The sequence below is a fragment of the Protomyctophum parallelum genome (assembly GCF_964188405.1).
Source record: "Protomyctophum parallelum genome assembly, chromosome: 20".
NCBI classification, from domain to species: Eukaryota; Metazoa; Chordata; class Actinopteri; order Myctophiformes; family Myctophidae; genus Protomyctophum; species Protomyctophum parallelum.
In genome coordinates, this window is record NC_139718.1 from 43,229,539 (window position 1) to 43,246,646 (window position 17,108).

At 43.9% G+C, this 17,108-nt stretch overlaps 1 protein-coding gene across 1 annotated transcript in view; it reads left to right on the top strand.

Annotated features, from left to right (window-relative positions):
• Nucleotides 1–15,795, top strand: part of lck (LCK proto-oncogene, Src family tyrosine kinase) — a gene marked incomplete at its 3' end in the record, with an annotated part of 39,405 nt that extends 23,610 nt beyond the window's left edge. Inside the window, exons 10-13 of the mRNA XM_083792313.1 lie at nt 5,491–5,563; nt 13,198–13,351; nt 15,344–15,475; nt 15,593–15,795. Coding sequence (XP_083648439.1) covers nt 5,491–5,563; nt 13,198–13,351; nt 15,344–15,475; nt 15,593–15,795 — 562 coding nt within the window. The remainder of the gene's footprint in view (nt 1–5,490; nt 5,564–13,197; nt 13,352–15,343; nt 15,476–15,592) is intronic.
• Between the last annotated feature and the right edge of the window lie 1,313 nt (nt 15,796–17,108).

Consider the following 17,108-nt stretch of genomic DNA (forward strand, 5'->3'; position numbering starts at 1 on the left):
AAGTTGCCCACCCATGGTTTAAGTGGTTAAACGTATGAGTATCAAATATATTTTCAATCTGTCCTATAATGGAAACGATGATATTCTCTCTACTGTATCTTTGGGGGAAGATCAGATTTACATATTTACGTACCGTTAATATGACGTAAGATGCTATAACGTAAAGATTTAATGCAGGGGATGCCGTGGATGGAAAGGTTATTTACAGAAGCAAGCCTGAGCCAGAAATGTTTGAGAAGCACTGCTATATACAGCCTCCGGTCAGCATTCTTATGTATTGTAACGATTTATATGGGCGACAGGTACAGTAACCCAAGTACAGAACAATTCATAAAGGCCGTGCAAACCCTACAATGAAGGTGAAATCCAATAGACGTCATCGAGAGGATCGGAGGTTTGTTTTCTTATTACTTTTCTCAAAAGGCAAGGAATACGTGGCCCCTGGGGACTTCCGTCTTATACGGACGATTACTCATGCTTCGGCCGAGACTAAATCCAACCGTAGTCAAATTAAGCCTTTCCTTTGGCTGAATCATTCCAAAATATGTCTGAGCGCGTCTGCACGAGTGACTCTCTCTCTCTCACTGTATAAAGACCTGAAAACCAAAGACGGTGCAGGTCCAGGTAAGCTGTTGCACCTGGGGACGGCCACACACACACACACACACACACACACACAGACACACAGGCGCGCGCACGCACTATACAGTCAGCCCGGTGTCATAGCCTTTCAGGATCTAACATGTTGACCCGTTATCAGAAAGCTGGATCTGGGGAGTGATTCTGAAACAAAGAGCGCATGGGGTGTTTTACCTGCTCGCCTGTGTGTTCTTCTGCCTCTGGTCGTGACTCACACACGTCTTTTCACATGCAATCTCCACTCCAGCGACTCTGTAAAAAAAAGGAATCAAACACCTTTTGATCCTTAGATTTGCTTTGGATTCTAATCTTTGCTACACACACACAAGGATATAGACTCGAGGGATCGGGGACTGTATACGTGTTCATTATCTGGGATTATTTCGACAATGTAATTATTGTGTAAACAAACAGTCGGTCTGGATGCTTGCCGGGGCCTCTCAAAACATGCCCTTCTGCTCCTATACCCGAGAGAGGCTATTTTCAGCTTCGGCCTCTTGCACTCTGCGCCCCCGAAAGGGTTTCAAAGTAAACGTGAACTTTCGCTTGCTTTCCTCCAGACAGCTCTCTGACAGTGAGTCATGCACAGGAGGGGAAGTCTCCACCATTAGCAGCAGGGGGGTGTTAAAATAAGAGTGTGTTCATATCCAGGAGGGGAAGTCTCCACCATTAGCAGCATTTTTAGGTAGCCTTGCCGAGCCATGAGGCCCATAGGGGGCAGGAGCCTATCTCCTGTTTCTGTAGCGTGAGGCAGCTTGATGTACAAGTACACCCCTGGACATGACGCTAGTATGTCGCAGGGACTTACACCCCCAATCCAACCCTTGATGCTGAGTGTCAAGCAGGGAGGCATCCCCCCTTTCTGAAACCAGCTCCTCGCCACTCGCCCTACACACTTGCCCTCCATATGCGCGTTCACGCGAGGCTGCGCCATATTAAGTGTCGTCCGAAACCAAGCAGCCTTGAGTGGAAGTGGCTTATAAAGCCCTCAAGAGCGCGAGTCTGTGCCGATCTAGACTCGATTGCCTTGTGCAGCCCTGCTCTCTGTCCGCATGGAAACCGCGACCTACAAATGGAAGTACCACTACAAATAAATGATAAATAAACTCCTCCTAAACAATCTTCATCTGATGCAGAATAGACAACGCTCCAGCTGATGTTCACAAGGGCTCTTTATTTACCCCACCGTGAAAAACTATAAATGAAACCACACAAACAAAACAACTTTTAACACAATGATTTATAAACACCATGGATGTATATGTCATTTTTGACAGTCATGCTGTATTTCCTTTTTCCATATTAATGAAATCCACATGTCACACAAACATACACGATGCAATGCAATATAACTGTACAAACAAAATAACAAGTAACACAATTGCATGATGGTAACCATGGCAACGAATAGTGTCTGTTTCCTGTTTCTTCACAAGGAGGGCGAGTGTATCTCCAAACAGTTTTTTATACCCAGCACCCTAATCAAGGGAACTTGATTCAGCTGGAGGGGCACTTCCTGACGAGGGAACCTCCCGAGAGCACTTCAAGTCAAGGGACTGGATTCAGAAAGGGCCATCGGGTCCCATTTTTAGAGTCTTTGGTATGACCCGGCCGGGGATCGAACCCCGACCCTCCCAGTCTCAGGGCGGACACTCTAACCACAAGGCCACTTAGCAGCATGGGGTTGTTAAAATAAGAGTGTGTTAATATCGACTAGGGGAAGTCTCCATGACCATTAGCAGCATGGGGGTGTTAAAATAGGAGAGTGGTATCCAGCGACTCATTGTTCACTGAGACCGCCCGTCGAGCCCCGATGATGATGATGCGTGGCTCACTTCCAGAGTCTGCACGACATCTGGGCGCACACGCACACGCACGGCGCACGCATGTACAGAACAGGGTGTGATTTTGTGAAAGAAACACTGGCGCCCGATATACGTCTTCGTACAACAAATATCAAATATCGACAGGACGCGCTGGGAGCTTGTAGATAACGGTATTTTGGAATAAAAAATGTTTAGAGATTTCCAAAAATATTTATAATGTCAATTATGTTAAGCCTAGAATCAAGGCATCTAAAGCTCAAACCACACCAAAGGGTCGGGTTACCCTAAAAAAAAAACGTTTTGTCCCGACCAACTCAAGGAGTTGCATTGGTGTGGTTTACCTTAGAAAAACGTGTCCCGACCCGACCCTTTGGTGTGGTTTGGGGCTTAAGAATCCTGGTGAATCATGACCAATAAACCTTTGACTTTGTGATAAAAAAGAATCTAAACAAAGAGTATTTATTAAATATAGTACATCATACAATTAAATATTAAAAACAACAACACAGAATCAAAGGATTCATGGCCATTGATCATCTAGGCTTAAAAGAATATATAAATACTATTGGAAATCTCTACGGAAAAAGATAATTGACGATTTCCAGGGTTTATGTATTATTAACTTACATTTTAAAACGAAATTGTACTACTGTAGGCCTACATAATAGTCTACATTTCCCAACAAGAAAGTGAACACAGACACAGATCCCCCCCCACCCCCCTTCAAGCCATCAGACGCAGCTCGGACGAGGCCAGCTTGTTCTGCCATTCAGCATTCAGTTTCTCTCCTTTAACTGTATCTTTCAAAGGGTCCGAGGTCGGGTCACAGGACAAGACCAACACAACGGGACAATTGCCACAGCCTCGTTCATCCCCTATGCTGGCCTACTATACATCCAATATATATATTGGATATAATATATATTTTATATATAATATAAAAGGCATATGTCAACACACAATACTACGCTTATTCTATATCGATTTCAGGAGGGGGGGGGGGTGTCACGTTTACTTTACATTACGACAAGGAACAATTGCAAAAGTACACGGGGAGACGCTGCGAGGCGACAGCACAGTGACTATAGCCTGTGTGTTTGTATGGCCGTCTATGAGAGGCCAGTAAAAAAAAAAAAAACAACCAGCGGCTTTCCACATGAAGCCGTCCCCTTTGTCCCTTTGTGTTCCCCCGGGATCCACGTGTTGGACGCCGCGGGGAACACAATCGCCTCCTCTGTCTGTTGTCAGGAGGAGAAAGGATGGCTCGGAGGTTCCCATCATCGCCGTCTCTCCCCGTTTTTTTTTTGTTTTGGTTTTTATTAGCGAAGACAATAAAGATGGAACATAACAGGTGTGGCATCCTGCCTTTTCCTCCTCTGACCTTGACAAAAGGCTTAATGTTGCTTTGACTCTCGACCACTTCAAACGAGAGCTTCCTGACTGAGTCAGAGACCGCGAGAGACAGCGACAGGGACAGAGACAGAGAGAGAGAGAGAGAGAGAGAGAGGAGTAAATGCCCTTCTGGCCTGCCTGCCACAGCCATTCGTCTTTTCCTAAAAAGCATTTCCTCGGGGCAGAGCGCGTGGGCCGGGCAGGGGTCTGGAGGTATTGTTCTGTCGACTCCTAATCAAAGTGTGACACAGAGCCTCCGGAACCAGCTGGCCCAGTTGTCAGAGAGGCCTTGCCATCATCTTGACCGATGCTCACTCAGCAGCCACACATCCTGTCGATGTTCCATGTCCTCGAAGGTTGAAACGGCTATTCTGGTCTATCGCCATCTATTTATGTGCAAGGGTGGTTTTTTTTTTTTTTTTTATATGAGGAAATTATGATTAGGTTTCTGAACAAAGGTTTTTTTTTTTTAAATGCTGCATTATTCATTTTTTTGGTAGGATTCTCATGACTCACTGGCTACTATATTACCATTTAATAAAAACGCTGTATTTGAGCACAAACAGCGCAGGGTGTCTGTGATCAGAAATACCGCGAGTAGAAGAAAACGCTGGACATTAACGTGTTTAATTCTGACCTGAGATCAGATTATAAAAATGTCTGCTACATCCTGACAGTTTTCTGAAAAAGCCATGTTATTTGATTTTTCAAAAATAGCAGACCTACAAGCTCGTAGCGCGCCACTCGGTGGCGCGCTACAAGCTTGTAGGTCTGCTATTTAGCTGCCTTTAGCTGGAAAGGCACCACTGAAAAGGTTATTCATTTTCCAACCAAATACTGCATTGACTGCCCTGAAGTGAAACCATGTTGTGTACCCTCCTGGGTCCATTTGGTTTCGTCATGTGTAAAACTTCACTGTGTTTAATCCAGGGGTGGGCAACTTTGAAGACATATATAGATATATATATATTTGAGTATATAGTTCCACACTCACTCCAGAGGGCCACGTGCGCATATATGCTGTCGTATCAAAAAATAGCAGATCTACGAGCTCAAAACGCGCCGCACGCGTTTTTTTGAGCTCGTATTTCTGCTATATTTTTGCTCAATTTGAATTGAAACCCTGAATATTTTTAGCAATTTTTTAATTGGAATCCTGATTCCCAAAAATCTGTATTTAATTTCAAGTGCATTTAGTTATACTTATGTTAATTAACTTTATGAACTCTATGAATACATTGGATATGGACACAATTGTAATACTCGTCATTATACGCTACTAATATAGACTGTTAGTAAAGAACTTCTGATATTAACCTGCGTGTACGCTTTAACCCATTTTGGGGGCGGGAACCCCTTTTGGTGTTAGCATTACGTCGTGCTTTAGCTATCGAAAAATAGCAGATCTACAAGCTCATAGCGCGCCACCGAGTGGCGCGCTACGAGCTTGTATATAGGTCTGCTATTTTTCGAAAAAATCGAAGAGCGACTTGACACATAGAAGACATTTTTTTAGAATCTGATCTCAGGTCAGAATGAAATGGGTTAATCAGGCCACAGCACATCAAAGTATACCGTGTGTGTCAGCCCCGGCTTACAAATAATACACAGATATAATTTGTCTTGCAGGCAGCTTGGTGGACTTCCTGACAACTACAGAGGGCGGCATGTTATCCCTCAACACGCTTATAGACATGGCCTCGCAGGTATGAGATTCACTCCGCCTGTATATACTTCTATCTCTGTATACATCTCTCACCATATGCTGTACATCATTACAGTACATTCAACCCTCTTTATATCAACAAGGTCCATTATTGTCTTCACCGGGCCGAAGTCACACGCACGCACGCACACGCACACACGCACACACACGTGCGACACAAATGTGTCGCGTGTGTGTGCGACACAAATGTCTCCGTGGCATTTACAAAATTAACCTAATCGGATGTTGGCATACAGTATAATTAAATATTCACGGTATAACAGATAATATCAGACTATGGCTGAACTTTGAGAACTTTCTTAAACCCAGAATGTTCAGAAGTGGCACTCGATAGACCAGGACATAGAATAGTCAGAATAGAAACAATAAAAGCAATTGTGATACAATTTCTTCAGGGATAGCCAGTACAACTTTTGTATGTCAAGCTGGCATGGATATTGTAATTTCTCCACTATCACGTGGTGTCCACGAGAAAAAAAAAATATGGCAAAACAAACACTACATTATTTTCTAAAACTGTCACTGTTAATGTTTAACACATTCAGGGCGCCGGGTATTTTCAAAATAAAAGGTGCTAAGAGCGCCGCCTTCCATTTCCCCCCGTTTTCTCACTTTATCCTGATCTAGAACAGGAATATTGGATGGCAACCATGTGTGTAACTACATAAAACCATTTATTATGGGTTGGTTTGAAGTGTATGTTTACACGTTGGTGTGTTGTGGCGTCAGCTAAGCCTTGTCAACATGTTCCGTGTTTTTTCCGTTGGTCTGGTGTTGTGTACGTTTCAACACTTTCATCTTGGCATATCCCTGAAAATCAATTCATCATGACATCCCCACAACCAAAAGTGTATTCCGTGTAGATGACGCCAGAAGTGGTGGAGCATTAACCTTTTATATCTGGAAGATTTTTTGAAATTCGGTCGCATTGTGAACTTGTAGATCGGCTATTTTCCTCGAGTTACGTGGATGTACTTGAGTGAAAGGACAAAAGTAAAGGCATCAAAATGTACTTAAAATATACAAAGTAGAAAGTCCTCGTCACGCAAAATGTCCCATTTCAAGTTTTCAAATGTATACAAATCTTTTGCAAATAGCAGATTTACAAGTGTTTAATAATGCATGTTTCGTAATAATAATCAAAATAAAAAAGTAAAAGTACTGGAAATTGGAAGTACTCGAGTATAGTAAAAGACACCTCAAACGTGTGTACAGTTTTAAGTAAATGTACTTAGTTACTTTCCACCACTGGTCAATCTGACGTGATCTGATCTGGACAAGAGGCGTTCCGTGAACGACGACTGCTCGTTATCTAAATGATCTCTCTCAAACTCCCGAGACTCACACGTCGTGCCACCAAAGCCACTGACTCTTATTTCACCGGTTGCACAAGAAATGGACAGAATGAATTGTTCGTGTGTGTGTTGTTAAGAATCTGCACCAGCAGTGACCTTATAAGCTCATTGAGTGGAGTGTACCCACTGTGCCTATACCAGGCATAACCTTTGAAGTGCTTCTTGCACAATGAGTGGAAATATAAATGCACATGCCTGCCATGACGCCACAAAGAGAAGTATAGCTGGCCCGCGTTAACCTCTTGGCAAGCTGGCGTGCAATGCAGGCCAACCTTTTTTTTTGTGTGACGCGACGACACCTTTTGTGTTTTGCCTGGCAACAGTCCAAAATACCAGTTGCTGCATGGAATCGCTTGTGTTGTCAACAGGGAAATGGTTTATCAAATATATACAAAGAAATCATATAATCGTCACTCAATAGTCGTCACTTCTTACTGTTGACAAACCAGTAAGACGCCCTGAATGCTGGCAAAAGGATTCAAGATAGAAGAGGGTTTATTTGTCACTCACTTTGCCTGCCTGCCTGCCTGTTTAAAAAAAGATATCCATATCATAATTTGAGCGGCCCCTACAGTATACCAGCTCAGTGGCCTTGTGGTTAGAGTGTCCGCCCTGAGACTGGGAGGTCGGGGTTCGATCCCCGGCCGGGTCATACCAAAGACAAATATGACCGGTACGTTCTGTGGGCCAGTCCACCCCAGGGGACCATTGGAGCATGTGTTTGTATGTCAGAAAGTGTGGGATATGTGCATTTAATTTATTTCCTGTTATATTGTATGCATTGCGTAATTGTGATCTCCTAGATTATATTTGACGTGGTTAGACTCTACCTCAAGGAACAAAAGGTGTCCAAGTACATAGTATACTGTAAAGAAAGGTACACCATGTCTCTGTGCGTCTGTCTGTCTGTCTGTCTGTCTGTCTGTCTGTCTGTCTGTCTGTGCCCGGTGTCAAGTCGGTCGGACCCACAGTTGTCCAGAACCGCCACAAAAAGGCCTCTGTCCGGGCACTGCACCCGATCACCCCTATATCTCCATATATGGAGCTGGCCTGTCCTGACATCGTTCTTACGTACATCTGCATAGACTCCACATTCGGGCATGCCCGACAAAGAACTCCATATATGGGCACACAAGGGACACAGACATAATAACTGGGTGGGACATGCATTTCCAACTTGCATCGTTCCAAGTAGGCTCTATAGTGTCATAAACTAGCAAACGGATGTTTCAGAAATAGTGAAAATAGCCGATCTACAAGCTCACGGCGCGGCGCAAAGCCCGGCTTGCTGCGTATACACGTTAACGGGAAAGATATTCGTAGAAAGCAAACAAGGGGCAGTCAGAAGGACATTCGTATAGCATTGAAAGTAATGGCAGTAACTTAGTAAGCAAGTGCCCTCTAACCTGATTAGACCCGGAATTTCAACCAGCAATGACTCTTTGTGGAAACGCTGAAAGTGTGCTATATAATACTACACTGCTCAGACCAGGGGCGTGCAGAGAGTGTTATAGAGGCAGGGGCTAAAATCCCCGTAAGAGGGCACTTTTGGACAAAAACATAGCGAAAATAGCTGATCTACAAGCTCACAGCGCGTAGCGCTGCGACGCGTTGTGAGATTGTAGATCAGCTATTTTCGGGGCGCAAACCCCGCACTCTTATGCTGGAGGTGTAAAGACATGGATTTCGAAACACATTTACGAGCTTTACGAGCTTGTAGGTCTGCTATTATTATTTTTTTAATCGAAGAACGACTGACATTTTTAGAATCTGATCTCAGGTCAGAATGGGTTAATCAGACCAGTGTGTGTCCAGTGGAAAACCTCGTATGAATCTGATCTCAGGTCAGAATGGGTTTATGTCTATGTGTGCACGTCCCTGGCTCAGACTGGTTGTAGGAGGAGTGCATGTGTATTCACTAGAGCTGGGACTCGATTAAAAAAATTAATCTAATTAATCAGAGGCTTTGCGATTAATTCATCTAGATGAATCGCATTTTAATCGCATATCATTATTTGACCCGAGAACAGTGAGAAAGCAATTTCTTCAAATGGATTTTGGTATACTAGTGAATCAATGAATAGTGAATACATAAGTTTAAGCAATAAAACATTGTTTTTGTAGTAATAGGGGTAATAATTCTTTATTGAATAATGAACACACAACTGTGCTGTAATCCACGCTACCATCGGATAGCCTTTGAAAATCCTATTTCCAATCCACGGGGACAAGCAAAGTGATCTCAGCGGCTTCCCCCAGTCTGGTGAACTGTCTGCGGTTTTCTGGTGGTGTTATTGTCTGAAGAGGACACGGACACTTGGTGCGCAGGTCCGTCTGAAAACTGTCCAGTGACAACGTTCCGCGGTGAAAAAAATAGTGCGTTAATTTTTTTAATGCATAAATTTTTCTGTACTTAAAGGACAACTTTAGTTTTTTTCAACCAAGGTTCATGTTTTAGGTTGTTATTAGAGAAACTAAAAGGTGAGTGTTCATTTTCTTTCATTTGCTGCTTTCTTTCGTTTTAGGGATTTTAGCAGTTTTTGACAGGGGGCGGGGGCATTCGAGCATGGGGCTAAATATGTATTTTTTAACACAATTTTATGGTGATTTATTTTTTTATGGTTTACTATAGTCCTAATAAACGCCAGGAAATTACATCTGGCCACAAAAGATCACAGGATCTATTGAATGTGACAAACATATTGAGCCTACTGTATACATACAGTATAAGCCTTCCCCCAGTAGGCTACCTTCACATTCAATAGATCCTGTGATCTTCTGTGGCCAGATGTAATTTCCTGACGTTTATTAGGACTATAGTAAACCATAAAAAAATAAATCACCATAAAATTGTGTTAAAAAATACATATTTAGACCCATGCTCGAATGCCCCCGCCCCCCTGTCAAAAACAGCTAAATTCCCTAAAACGAAAGAAAGCAGCAAATGAAAAAAGATTAACACTCATCTTTTACTTTATCTAATAACAAACTAAAACATGAACCTTGGTTGAAAAAAACTAAAGTTGTCCTTTAATTAATCGTAATTAATCGCAATTAGTCCCGGCCCTAGCATTCACTACTACTGCAGTGGCACAGGGGTATAGAGCGGCCCGCTGGGGAACGGCAAGTTTCCCAGTTGGATCCCTGTGGGACTCCCCCAGAGTTAGTGTGGAAGTGCCCTTGAGCAAGCTGCTGATCCCGATGGGCAGGTCGGTGCATTGCATGGTTTCCTCGCGCTTGTGTGTGTGTGTGTGAATAGGTGAATGTAATGCACAATCTATGTAAAGCGCTTTGAATAAACGCACGATTTACCATTTAAATTACCATTGACAAACGTATTATATTCTATGTATGACGTCTATATTGATCTGCAGTTACTGTACATACAGTAGAGGGGGAAAAAGGAAATATGGCCTTCTCGTTTTGGTAGATGATCCTGTGTCGGTGGTACAGTATCTATGATACCGAAGTAACCGAACGCCTCCTTTTAGCAAACGTCAATGCAAGGTTCAGAGGTATTCAGGTTCCTGAGTGTTGCGTGACAGGAAGGGTTGAAGGTCATGCTAGCCGCACACACACACACACACACACACACACACACACACACACAGACACACACACACACACACACACGCACGGAGGCACACCCGCAACACACAAAGGAGCTGCACGTGCAGTCGCGCACGGGCAAAATCTCAGCCTTCATGCCGAGGGCCCTGCATGTATGCTCTGACGTCTACGTGAGAGATTCTTATGTCTGAAACATGCACCAGTGATCCGACGTCGACACGCATATAGATTCACACATACACACTATACAGGAACACAAGAAGAACCTGTGGGTTGAGCCAAATAGAGGGGCGGTGAGTTTCACACAAAAATGTCCTTTTTTTTTTACCTCACACGTCCGGAGATTCACTGTAATTTCAGTTATTCGTTTTCTCTCACAAGAGAAAAGAAAGACGCACGCCGGGGGGGGGGGGGTATGAGTTACGGCCGAGCTACACCAGGCTTTTTACGCACTTAAAACGCACACACGCATGACACGGCGTGCACACTTTTAGATCCGAGTCGTATTTTAAAAAAGTCTGCGTACAGTATGTTGCGGGGCTCGCGTACATCCGCGCATAAACGCGCTTTTGGTCGTAGCAGTTTGCTAGTCAAGTAGTCATTAAGTCAGAGCCAGGCAGTCAGTCTGAGGACTCATCCAGCCGGCGTGGGGAGTCTGGTGGTTTTAGCTAACGACAGCCTTCAACAACTTTAGGCATGGGGTGACTCGTTTGACCTGGGTGGAGCGGAGAGGCTGATGGGGACCTGCATGGGGAAGTGACTGGGAACCACCCTGCGTCATTTCTCTGTCTGTCTGTCCAACACGCACGCACACACGCAGGCACATACGCACACACACACACACACACACACAGTCGCACACACACACACATTCAAAAACCCACATGTAAATCAATCATGCACAGCAAACAGATGTCACGCACACAGATTAGACACACTCGCACACACATACAGGGCAGCGTATGCATACACTCGTATATGCAGTCGCGCACTCGCGCGCACGCACACGCGCACACACACCACACACACACACACACACACACACACACACACACACACACACACACACACACACAGGGATGACCAGGTAATGACTATTCAAACATTGTAATAGGCCACTTATGTGAAACAAACTCCCAGAAAACGGCACAGTCTGCCTCAGCCCAGTTCCTTTCAATCAACACTGCCAGAGGCCTTTTATTGAGGTTTATGATTCATTTCCTACAGCATGTTTCAACTGTAACTTCATTTTCATTCTTTGAATCTGTTTCACTTTTAGTTCATTCTTCTCTACTATAAGCCACGTATACGCTCGGTGCGGCGGTTCTTGTATTCTTCATTTTGTTTTACTGAGAATAAGGTTAGAAATGCGTTTAGGAATAGGGTTAGGTTTAGGCACAGTTTTACCCGTTTAAGCATTATTTACTTAGGTTACTTTAGGAATACCAGGCCGCGCAGTTCCGCCGGCTGTGCGCCCGAGACGAGTTGTTTGGTATTCGTTTTCGTAGTCCTTTAGGGAATGCGTGCACGTCTCCTTGTAGTTTTCGTAGTCCTTTAGGGAATGCGTGCACGTCTCCTTGTAGTTTTCGTAGTCTTTTAGGGAATGCGTGCACGTCTCCTTGTAGTTTTCGTAGTCCTTTAGGGATTGCGTGCACGTCTCCTTGTAGTTTTTGTAGTCCTCTAGGGAATGCGTGCACGTCTCCTTGTAGTTTTTGTAGTCCTCTAGGGAATGCGTGCACGTCTCCTTGTAGTTTTCGTAGTCCTTTAGGGAATGCGTGCACGTCTCCTTGTAGTCCTTTAGGGAATGCGTGCACGTCTCCTTGTAGTTTTCGTAGTCCTTTAGGGAATGCGTGCACGTCTCCTTGTAGTTTTCGTAGTCCTTTAGGGAATGCGTGCACGTCTCCTTGTAGTTTTTGTAGTCCTCTAGGGAATGCGTGCACGTCTCCTTGTAGTTTTCGTAGTCCTTTAAGGAATGCGTGCACGTCTCCTTGTAGTTTTCGTAGTCCTTTAGGGAATGTGTGCACGTCTCCTTGTAGTCCTTTAGGGAATGCGTGCACGTCTCCTTGTAGTCCTTTAGGGAATGCGTGCACGTCTCCTTGTAGTTTTCGTAGTCCTTTAGGGAATGCGTGCACGTCTCCTTGTAGTTTTTGTAGTCCTTTAGGGATTGCGTGCACGTCTCCTTGTAGTTTTCGTAGTCCTTTAGGGAATGCGTGCACGTCTCCTTGTAGTTTTCGTAGTCCTTTAGGGAATGCGTGCACGTCTCCTTGTAGTTTTCGTAGTCCTTTAGGGAATGCGTGCACGTCTCCTTGTAGTCCTTTAGGGATTGCGTGCACGTCTCCTTGTAGTTTTCGTAGTCCTTTAGGGAATGCGTGCACGTCTCCTTGTAGTTTTCGTAGTCCTTTAGGGAATGCGTGCACGTCTCCTTGTAGTTTTTGTAGTCCTTTAGGGAATGCGTGCACGTCTCCTTGTAGTTTTCGTAGTCCTTTAGGGAATGCGTGCACGTCTCCTTGTAGTTTTCGTAGTCCTTTAGGGAATGCGTGCACGTCTCCTTGTAGTTTCCGTAGTCCTTTAGGGCAGAGGTTCCCAACCACTGGTGGTACTTGAGCCCCCCTCTGGTGGTACAGATGCATGGCCTTCATGGAGAGCAAACATTACATTGACAGAGACCTTGCCTTGCCTTGCCTTGCAGATGGCCGACGGCATGGCCTTCATCGAGAGCAAACATTACATCCACAGAGACCTGCGCGCCGCTAACGTCCTGGTGAACAGTGAGCTCATCTGTAAGATCGCCGACTTTGGACTGGCGAGACTCATCGAGGACAGCGAATACACCGCCCGAGAGGGTAAGGAGACCTTCACCGCTATAACTCTATATTTTCAACCTTTTTTCATATCAAGGCCCATTACTCATTCAGCATTTGATGAGATTTAGCCTCTCAGGCCCAAAACAAAAGGATATTTTGTTATCGTTTGATAAGATTTTGTCCACAATTCCACGCTGTATTGATGTTGGTACCATTAGGGAGATAACAGGCGAACGATCAAAATAACAATTATTTTACATTCTCTAATTGTGTAGACTTATTGTAAATTAACTAAGTAATGCTCTGGTGGAGGCTTAGCCTCCCCAAATTGACTGACTTCTATGTAAACCAAAATGCATAAGCCCCCCCCCCCCCCCCCCCCCCCTCTAAATAGCCAGCCCCTCCATAGCACCCCCAGTCATAATGTTCTGGAGCCGTCTCTGCTCTCAAGAGTTAATGATCTAGAAGGGTCCATTTGGTTACCAACTTTCCATCGATTAATTTAGCTGGGGACCACCTGGAACCCCCCCAAGGACCACTGTAGCACAACCAAACAAAGTATACTTGTCTTTTAGTTCTACTGGATCTCTTCTCCATTAGTCCCTCCATACAATTTTAGTCTAGGTTTTATTTATTGACGAAACTTGATTTAGTTTTCGTCAGTGAGAAAAGGTAGTCGACAAATGTTTATTTTAGCTTTTTGTCATAGTTTTAGTCAACAAAATGAACACTGTCTAGTGTCTACCAGGTTTGGAACCTCCACCGATGATGTCACTGGTGGTAGGCAGGCTCCTGAAATGCCCATGCCCAAAACAGGGATGCCAGGGTTCAAGTCACTATGAGCTTCAGGCAGGGTTACTTGTACAGGGTTTAAATTCCTCAGTGGAAGTGCACAGGAGACAACCGCCAACCACTGGCGATGTGCTAGTTATATATTGTGCTAACTGTACTAACATACTCTAAATTATTTATTCAAATACGTTCCTGATTGCCGCTTTAATAGCATGTCTTCATATCCATAGAAGCAAGCCTTACTGAATCTGTGCTTTATAATTCAGTCTTCTGTTAAGATTTCAGTAAGACAAAGCAAATTATATTATTTTCACATTATGTGACTCAAAAACATGGATGTTGTCGCGTCAGATTAACTTTCAGTGCAACAGCTCCACCACGTGTTCATTTCTTGTACTGCACAATTCAGGGGGCGTTGGGATTCAGCTGTGTACAAATGAATGAATGCAGTGTAGTCCAGTAATAATGTAATTTGACCTCAAACTAATTGCAAAAAAAAAAAAAACTCAGCTGATTTTGTATCTTACATATGTCCTGAATAACATACAAAAGGTTGCCTGGAATTGTCTGAGGGGAAAGGGTTGAAGTTTTGCATAAAAACACTCCTTGGGCTAATACCGGCCATAGCCACCCAAATGTGCTGACCTCATCACATTTGTGATGACGGCTATGGCCGTTATTAGCCCAAGGAGTGTTTTTATGCAAAACGAATGCTTGGAATGGACTCAGCATCGTGAAAACACCCTATTTTGACACATGCTAGTCACATGCTACTTAAAGCAAAATGATTTTTTTTAATTATTTGCCTTATATTGGATGTCTATGATGGCCATACTGTACAGGTCATTTTCAACCCTTTCCCCTCAGACAATTCCAGGCAACTTTTTGTATGTTATTCAGGACATATGTAAGATACAAAACCAGCTGAGTTTGGTTTTTTTGCAATTAGTTGGAGGTTGACCCCTTTTTTCCCCATATAATGCCTGTACTAGTGCTGTGCTGGCTTGAGGTGGACATTTTGGTCAAAATGCATTATTTTCCAGTGGACATACAAAATGAGGTGGGCAATACTATTACCAGAAACAGAGAAGCAGAGCTAGCCACGACAAATGGACACTTGACATTCAGTAATCGAGTCCTCATGATCAAAATAATAAAAACAACATAATGGCGTGTGTAAAACAGAAAGTCGAAAAATGTGACCCCTGAATGAAGGGCGTCTCCTGCTGCTTTTCACAGGTGCCAAGTTCCCCATCAAATGGACGGCCCCGGAGGCCATTAACTACGGCACGTTCACCATAAAGTCAGACGTGTGGTCATTTGGAGTTCTGCTCACAGAAATAGTGACGTATGGTCGCATACCTTACCCTGGTATGTACCCGATTACACGCACGCACCCTGGTCAACACAGCACCATGAGAGACGATAATAATAACAACAACAACAGCAGCACAACATGTAATCTCTCACCTTTGGCATTGAGCGCAGGCATGTCCAACCCAGAGGTCATCCAGCACCTGGAGGTGGGCTACAGGATGCCGCCGCCGGACCACTGTCCCGAGAGCCTCTACGGCGTCATGTGCGAGTGCTGGAGGGAGAGCCCCGACGACCGGCCCACCTTCGAGTACCTGAGGAGCGTGCTGGAGGACTTCTTCACCGCCACGGAGAGGCAATACCAGGAGCAGCCCTGACAGACGGACGGACGGACGGACGGACGGACGGACGGACGGACGGACGGACGGACGGATGGACAGACAGACAGACAGACAGACAGACAGACGGACAGACAGACAGAATGAATGAAAACACAGACTTAACCCATTCTGACCTGAGATCAGATTCATACGAGGTTTCCGCCGGACACACACTAGTCTGACGAACCCATTCTGACCTGAGATCAGATTCTAAAAATGTCAGTCGCTCTTCGATTTTTCAAAAATAGCAGTTTGTTCTGCTATTTTTCAATAGCTAAAGCATAACATGATGCCGACACCAAAATGGGTGCCCGGTCAGAATGGGTTAAACCAATGATCAGGGGTGCCCCCGCACTTCTTTTGAGTGGTGCAACCACTCCAAGGAACAGCAATGTCCGCGTCAACTATATGTATGTGTTCAACTATGTATGTGTTAATGAGCACGAGTATGACTATTAGTACCAGTAGGGGGCGCCAGAAACAGAGAGAGAGAGAGAGAGAGAGAGAGAGGTGGGGGGGAATTGCACCACTCAGTTCACACGGGTGTGATTTTTTTTACTTGAGAGCTACTTTCAAAATGACCAGCTCAACCAAAAAGAATAATAATAATAATTCCCATTTATGAAAATAGTTTATATTTACCTGAGGGGGTTACATATTAGACAAACAATGGGAAATAGAATTGGTAAATGGAATTGGTAGTTTTCTTTTATTTTTTGTATATATAACTGTAATGCTAGTGACGTTTGTGCGCAACACTCCTGAAAACAATTAAAGTATTGCATTGTGGGTTTGAGCTGTCAATGATTTGATGTCAATCAATAAATAATAATAAACTTTTTTTTTTGTATAGCACCTTTCATACATAAATGCAGCTCAAAGTGCTTCACAGGGCAGGACACAAAAATATAATACAATAAAACACAAGTAGTTAAAATGATAGAACAATGGCAAAGAACAAAATTGAATATAAGAACATAAAATAAATAAAAACAAATAAAAACACCACATGCAGCAATCAGTCAGGGCAGGGTAGGAACGTGCATAGTAAAACTCAACTAAAAGCAAGAGTGAAGAGGTATAATAATAAAGTCACCTTAATTCAACTTAAGTGGCAGATGTGAAAAATCTTTTTTTTTAATATAAATGATAAAAGAAATGTAAAGGGCATGTCATGTGGTCTAGCAGCACAGCCTTTGTGATCTACTGGTACAGTAGATGGCGACATATCTTTTGAGCACCCCCAAGAGGAAAGAAAGCTCCTGAACTCGATCCCATCATCAGTGGCGTGCACAGATAGACACTAGGGG